The sequence below is a fragment of the Charadrius vociferus genome, unplaced genomic scaffold, assembly GCF_000708025.1.
Source record: "Charadrius vociferus isolate BGI_N301 unplaced genomic scaffold, ASM70802v2 scaffold636, whole genome shotgun sequence".
Classification (NCBI taxonomy): Eukaryota; Metazoa; Chordata; class Aves; order Charadriiformes; family Charadriidae; genus Charadrius; species Charadrius vociferus.
Window position 1 is genome coordinate 1,455,962 of NW_009649189.1, and position 7,273 is coordinate 1,463,234.

At 57.4% G+C, this 7,273-nt stretch overlaps 1 protein-coding gene across 1 annotated transcript in view; it reads right to left on the reverse strand.

Annotated features, from left to right (window-relative positions):
- Positions 1-7,273, reverse strand: part of TRIM50 (tripartite motif containing 50) — a 12,532-nt gene that overhangs the window by 3,829 nt on the left and 1,430 nt on the right. Inside the window, exons 3-9 of the mRNA XM_009888887.1 lie at positions 6,495-6,934; positions 5,497-5,592; positions 4,366-4,596; positions 4,031-4,053; positions 3,632-3,756; positions 2,760-3,322; positions 67-213 (exon numbers count right to left, since the gene is read on the reverse strand). Of these exons, the coding sequence (XP_009887189.1) occupies positions 67-213; positions 2,760-3,322; positions 3,632-3,756; positions 4,031-4,053; positions 4,366-4,596; positions 5,497-5,592; positions 6,495-6,934 (1,625 nt within the window). The remainder of the gene's footprint in view (positions 1-66; positions 214-2,759; positions 3,323-3,631; positions 3,757-4,030; positions 4,054-4,365; positions 4,597-5,496; positions 5,593-6,494; positions 6,935-7,273) is intronic.

Sequence of the window (7,273 nt, forward strand, 5' to 3'; positions counted from 1 at the left end):
GGCAGGGACCGCTTGGCTGCTGGGAAGCTCAGAGGCGGCCACGGGGGACGACGGGTGCCGAGGTACGCCGGCGTCCCGGCCCCTGACGGGGGTCTGAACTCTGCCGGCGCCCTCCGGCCTCAGGAACTTCAGCCAGACCGACTGCGGCGACATGCGGCCCAGGAGGCCCGCGGGGAGAGGGCCGCAGAGAGCCCGCTGCTTTGCTGGCGAAGTCTGCTGGTGACACCAAAGTGAGCGAGGAAGCGGACGCTTGGGAGAGGGGAGTCACGCTGCAGGGAGACCTGGATAGGCTGGAAGAATGGGCTGACCCATTCTTACGAAGTTCAACAAGGACAAGTGCAAGGTCTTGCACCCGGGAAAACATAATCCGGGAGTGCAGCACAGGCTGGGATCTACCCGGCTGCGGAGCAGCTCTCTGGAAAGGGGCCTGGGAGTGCTGGTGGAGAAGCAGCTCAACACGGCTGAACAGTGTGCTGCTGCAGTGAAGAAAGCTAACAAGGGGCTGGGTTGCATCAACAAGGGCATCACCTGCAGAGACAAAGAAGTCATTATTCCACACTACTTAGTGCTTCTCAGGCCACGCCTGGAATACTCTGTTCAGTTTTGGGTTTCACTGTACAAAAAAGATATGGACAGGCTGGAGAGGGTCCAGAGAAGGGCCACCAAGGCTGAGAGAACTGGGTTTGTTCAGCCTTAAGGAAAGACGGCTTAGGGGACAACTTACCACCACGTTCCAGTATTAAAGGGTGGCAGCAAAGAAGATGGAGACTCCCTTTTTACAAGGGGTCACATGAAAAAGACATGGGGTAATGCGTACAAGTTAGTCCTGGGGAGATTCCGAGTGGACACTAGAGGAAAATTTGTCAATGTGAGAACAATCGGCCATTGGAATAATCTCCCCAGGGAAGTGGTGGATTCCCCAACATTGGCCACTTTTAAAATTCAGCTGGCCAGCATGCTGGGCCATCTTGTCTAGACTGTGCTTTTGCCAAGAAAGGTTGGACCAGATGATCCCTGAGGTCCCTTCCAACCTGGGATTCTATGACTCTGTGAAATAGAATCATAGAATGGTTTAGATTGGAAAGGACCTTGAAGATCATTAAGTTCCAACTCCCTGCCATAGGCAGGGGCACCTCCCACTAGACCAGGGTGCTCAAAGCCCCATCCAGCCTGGCCTTGAACACCTCCAGGGATGGGGGAGCTTATGTTTAATCTAAACCTGCCCTCTTCCAGTTTAACACCATTCCCCCTTGTCCTATTACTACATGCTCGAGTAAAAAGTCCCTCCCAAGCTCTCCTGTAGCCCCTTTAGGGACTGTAAGGCCACAATAAGGTCTCCCTGGAGCCTTCTCTTCTCCAGGCTGAACAGCCCCAACTCTCTCAGCCTTTCCTCATAGGAGAGTTGCTCCAGCTCTCAGATCATCCTCGTGGCTCTCCTCTGGACCTGCTGCAACAGGTCCATGTCCTTATGTTGGGGACTCCAGAGCTGACGCAGTACTCCAGGTGGGGTCTCACGAGAGTGGAGCAGAGGGGCAGGATCCCTCACCCTGCTGGCCACATTTTCTGATGCAGCCCGGGATACAGTTGGCCTTCTGGGCTGCAATCGCACATTGTTAGCTCATGTTGAGCTTCTCGTCAATAAGCACACCCAGGTCCTTCTCCTCGGGGCTGCTCTCCAGCCATTCCCCGCTGAGCCTGTATTACTGTGATTTACTGTGATGGGTGGTGTGGGTGTTAGGGATGAGTCCAATCATGTTGTACCCAAACAACTGAAGGGTGTAAGAACCCCGCGTAAAACCACATTCGGGTGCCCCAATTGGGTGGGGATGCTTCATGCACAGGAATAAATACTGACCCTAGTCATGGTATATTTTGTGTATTAGCCTCTCCTCTGTCAGCACAGGCCAGTTTGGTGACAAGCCTTAGGAATGGGTCCCCAGTGACTGGTTAGCGGTAACGCTGACTCACCAAGAGGTTGTTGGGGAGCTGCCCCTGGGCTGTGCACAGGGCAGCCGTGCTGGTTGCGCCATGCTCCCTGCTGTGTACAGGCACCCAGCCCCACTCCCCTCACACTGCCGGACACATGTCCTAGCTGGGCAGGCTGTGCGCATGGTTCCCTGTGCCAGCTCACATCCCTGAGGCACTGGAAGAGCTGCTGCTCCGGGCAGGCTGGCGTCCTCCCACTGGGGGCTGACTGCTGCCTGGCAAACTGTGCTCTGCTGCTGCTTTTTTGGCTTCTGTTTTCCCCTCCTGGCAGCCCCTCCACAGAGCACTGCAGCTGCCCGCTCAGCTCTGACTGCGGTCAGTTCCTCAGAGGCGGTACCCATGTTAGCCAGCAACCAGCTCATCTAACACAAACTATTTATTCAGAAGAAAGACATATGAACAAAGACCCCCGGATGCTCACAGCTCACGCTTTTCAGGCAGGCGCTCCTTTCCATAGGGAGATCTTCGCAGGCCAGCCATGGCTTTGGCTTTTGGGTCAGCGTGCTATATTGGTGATGGGGATTCACAGGTCAAGACTGACATTTTATGCTCTTAGAGGAGAGGGGAGGGATGCTCCCGTGCTGCTGAAGCTCACTCTGCCATACCACGGCTTCCATGGAAGTACAACCCTACACGCAGCCTGACTCTCCTCTGCCGTGGGCCCTCGGGACTCAGCCACAGCCTTCTCTGGCCACAGCCTCATCCCACCGGCTGGGCTACGGCTTCGCGGGTTCTTCTGGGGCAGGATGGTGCCGGATGGGGCCGGATGGTGCCTGGGGGTGCCGGCTGGTGGTGGGCACGGGCAGGGTGATGGGGGGGGAGTAGGGCCCTCGTTCCGGCCAGCACAGGTCCACGATGGGGTAGAGCTGGCCCTGGAACTCCGCCTGGAAGGTGTATATGGGGCTGAGCTCATCAGGGTTGTCAGCATTGTAGAAGGTCAGCTCACCCTTCTCATAGTGCAGGTAGATGCCAATGCGCTGGGGCCGGGCGGTCAGCGGTAGGGTGGCCCGTGGGGTGTTGAAGGCCTCATAGACCTTCCCTTCCTTCAGGCCGATGAGCCACACACCATTCTCGGGAGACTTGCTGAGCTTCCCTTTGCGGCTGACTGTGCCCTTGATGATGCCCACGCGCCAGTGGTTCCTGGTGCCCACAATCACCTCCCAGTAGTGCTGGCCGCAGGAGAAGCCCTTGCAGGTGAGGATGCAGTTGCTGGAGTTGAAACGCTTGGGGTTGCTGTCCCGGCGCTGGTAGAGCCCACACTGCACCACCGTGTCACCCTTGAAGAGCTCCAGGAGGGGATGCGCTGTCACCGGGTCCAGCTTCAGTGTCTCTGGAGCTAGAAGGAAAGCAGGCGGGCTCCAGGCATACCGACAGGCAGGGGTCCAGGTTCAGGCGACCCCAGGGGCTGGCACAGCCAGGCAAGCTGGTACTGCTGAACTTTAAGGAGCTGGAGAGTTATGCCAGAGCAGGCTGCTACCAGTACAAGACATGGCCAGCCACTGCTCCAGGACCTCTCCTGGGTGTGAAGAGCACACAAGCAGAGAGCAAGAGAGAGGCCAGGGCAGCGTGACACTGGCTGGGGCGGCTGTCCCAGGCACCAGTGAGTCAGGGCACCCGGTGCACTGCCAGTGGGGCAGGTGGGTACCTGGCAGGACACGGCGGTGCAGGCGCTTCCACACAGTCATCTTGATGTCGTCTTGGTGGAAACACGGCTTGAAGGACACTGGGCTGAAGATGCCGTCGCCTGGGTGCAGGCTGGGGAACTCTGACCTGGAAAGACACAGGCAACTGTGACACAGGTGATGGGGATGGTGTGTGACTTGCTCTCACCTGACCGCTGTGTATGATGGAGCCACTGGTGTCTCGCCAGCTGCTTTTGCCCTCTTCTGGGGCTGAGTGCATGGCTGTAGCCGTGGCTGTCCATCACAACAGCGGTGTCCATGCAAGGCTGCCCCAGCAATGCAGAGCTGCCCACTGGCCTGGCACCTCTAGCCCCCATGTGGAGGCACTGCCATCGCCATTGCTGCTGGGTCCCACCACTCACCTGAACTGGGACGAGCTGTAGTTCTGTAAAACACAAGAGAAAGAGAGAGTTGGCAGGTGGGAGACTGACAGAACAGCAGCTCCACACATCCATGCCCTGGGCTGGAGAGGTCAGGGCTCTCCTCTCCTGCGAGAGCTATGGGCATCGCCTCTCGCGGGAGGCAGGTCTCTCCCACCTGAGGAAGCACTGGCTGGACAGAGGGCACCTACATGTCACTTCTTGTGCTGTCCCAGCTGAGCTTGGTGAGGATACCCACTACTCAGGGCTATCAGCAGCCAGCTCGGGGCTGGAGAGCCTGGCTGACCCTCGCTGCCTTCACTAGCAAGTGCACTCACCCGGATGAAATCAAGCTGGCTTTTATTGCTGAGTGCCTCCAGAGAGCTCTGCATCGCCTTAAGCCTCTGCAGGGCATCCAATGTCTGCTTCACCTGGGACTCAATGGAGGTGATGAGCTGGGCAGCCTTCCCCTCGATGCTCTCCAAGAAGGTGGCCTTCTCCTCGTCAATGTACCTGTGCAGCTCCTGGAACTCCTTCCGGATCACCCACTTGAAGACATCCGCCTCGTTCTGCCGGGAGACAGCAAGTAGCTGTGCAGGACTGCCTTCCTCCATCCCCTTCACACACTTTTTAGTTTCAGAGCTGTCACCAGCAATGTCAACATGTTCCACCATGCCACCCTCCACTGGCTTTCCAAATAAAGTGCAGCTCTGTATAGCAGGCTAGATGTTGTTTCATCCTGCTGTCCTCAGCCGCTCACCTCCATGCCTTACACCCCGCCTTACACCTCTCCTCCCCCAGATTTTGATTTCGTGATGTCCCAACCAGCTTCAGCAGAGCCTTGAAAGAGCTCTTGGACCCCTCTGCTTCCAGGGCACAACCTGTGTCCTGGGCTAAAGGGGAGGAACTGCAGCTCCAGTTGCATTTGGGCTGAGCCCACTAGGAAGCTTTAGCCTCAGAAGGGATGCCAGGAGGCCCCTTGGAGACATTTATTGTGTGGGAAATGGACGTGCAGCTAAACCAGGCAGAAACTCAGTGTGAAACCACCGGAGTTGCTCTGACTGGGAAGCCTGTTCTAAGTGGGGTCATCTCTTATCTCCCCACCTCCAAGGACATTTGGTCAAACCAGCTCTGGGTGGTGCTCCTGCCAGGATTCTCGGTGAGAATTACATCACCCCTTCCGAAAACAGGGAAGGGGGAGTGCCACCAGTTACATCACCCCTTCCTCTGTGCCACCAGAGAGGGCTACACCTCCCTTTCACCCTTCCTGAAAACAGGTCTATGTTTAATCCCTGAGTTCCGTGGAGAACACAAACCTCAGGGAACAGGGTGGAAGACAAGCCCTGTCTGCTATCCCCGGGAAGGGGGAGTAGAGGAGCCAGGGAGAAACAGGAGCAGAGGTTGCACCAGGGGCTGTGTGGGACACAGAGGGCTCAGGGACACAGGCTCCCTTGGCACACAACACTCACTGCGATGCGACTTTTGTTGTTGATGAGCTTGCTGAAGTGTTCATCCAGGTTCTTCTTGTACTGGTGGACATCTGTCAGCAGCACAGACAGCTCCTCCTGAAAAAAACAGCACCTCTGTAAGACAGACCTCTGTGGCAGCCTCCTTCATTGCAGGCAGTGCTTGTCAGCCACTCGAGGACCACATGGCCCTCAGAAGCCATGTTCTCCTAAGCTTTCTCTAAAGCTTTCTCAGGCCCCGCATGTCCTGCAGATCTTTACTCTCTTGATCTAGAGGATTTGGGGTTGCCAGAAGGAGGAGAGCACTCAGAGCATGGCCCCGATCTGGACGCTGCTGACCAAGTACTCTTGCCAGGAGCACCATGTCTCTGCTCCCATTCCCAGCCCTCCATTTCTCACACCCCGTGGTGGCTCTGCACTGGCCGAGCAGCCACAAGGCAGCACCAGGCCAGCAGCACCCTCTCAGTGCCCATGCTGGGAGCCTAGCTGGGGCAGGAGCATTTCTGGTGCCTCCTGCTCTTATCTGCCTGGTGTCAGGAGCAGAGGGGACGGGTGGCCCTGTGCTTTTCCATTCCTGGGCTTTCATGTGATGCTGGGCAGGGGACACCAGCTGTTTACTCTGCCTGGCTGAGGCCCCTGTTTCCCTGCCTCCTTGTTCTCCTGCGGCACCTCACCTCAGCCCTTATCTTCAGACTTTCTTTGATGGTATTTGGAAACAGTCTTGAAAGGCCCCGCCGGCACACCCTGACCCCAAGCTCTCTCCACTGCATTTCAGCCACCAAAACCATGAGCCTGCTCAGCCGGGGACATGCTGAGCCTGAGAAGCGGCTGCCCCCCAGCCCAGGGACCCTGCCCCACACCTGGCTGTGCTGTGGGACTGTGCTCCCCACACTGGCATCATTTCCAGCCTCTCCCTTGAAGGAGAGGGGACATTTGGCCAGCAAGCACTGCAGGTGCCTTCACCCCCACCCCTGGAGCCCTGGCTGCCTCTGCCTGCCAACCTTCATCCGGCAGTAGGCAGTAGAGATGGGGGTGATCTTGTGCTGGCGGTGGTTGCCGATGGTGCCGCACAGCCCGCAGATCACCTCTTGGTCAGCCTCACAGAAGAGGCTGAGGGGGTTGTGGTGCGTTGGGCAGGACTCCGGGATGGGCTCTGCCTCACCCCAGCTCTGCAGTGCCTCGATGACACGGGCCAGCGTGACATTGGGTGGCAAGGCGCTGCAGTCCACGGTTTGGCGGCACACAGGGCACAGGAACTGCCCATCTAGCTCTCCAGAGAGTGACACTACGCAGGACTTGCAGTATGAATGCCCACACTGCAGCATCAGGGGCTCCTTGAAGACCTCCAAGCAGATGGGACAGAGAAGCTGGTCCTCGAGCTCGTTGATACTCATCCTCCGAGCCATCCTGCCACCTTCCCACACAGCAGCATAGACCTGACCTGGGAAACATGGGTGGGAGATCAGGTCTGTTCCAAGAGCAAGATAAGCAGAGAGGAGCAAAGACGGAGAGAAAGTGAAATGGAGACACCTCCACCTCCCCAGCAGCAGCACAGACAGTTGCAAACTCATCATTAGGCTCCAGGCAAAGTCTGAGATCCTTGTTTTAACCCACAATGGGTTTGGGCTCTGGAGACATGAGACCACACCTGGCCATGCCTGTTGGATCTGCCTAAGGTGTCAGAAGGGACCACCAAGCTGTTACCCATCTTGGGCCTTTGCCTGGTATGGGTGTGAGGCTGCAGCCCACCTCAGGGCAGATATGCCTGTGTGTCGCAGCT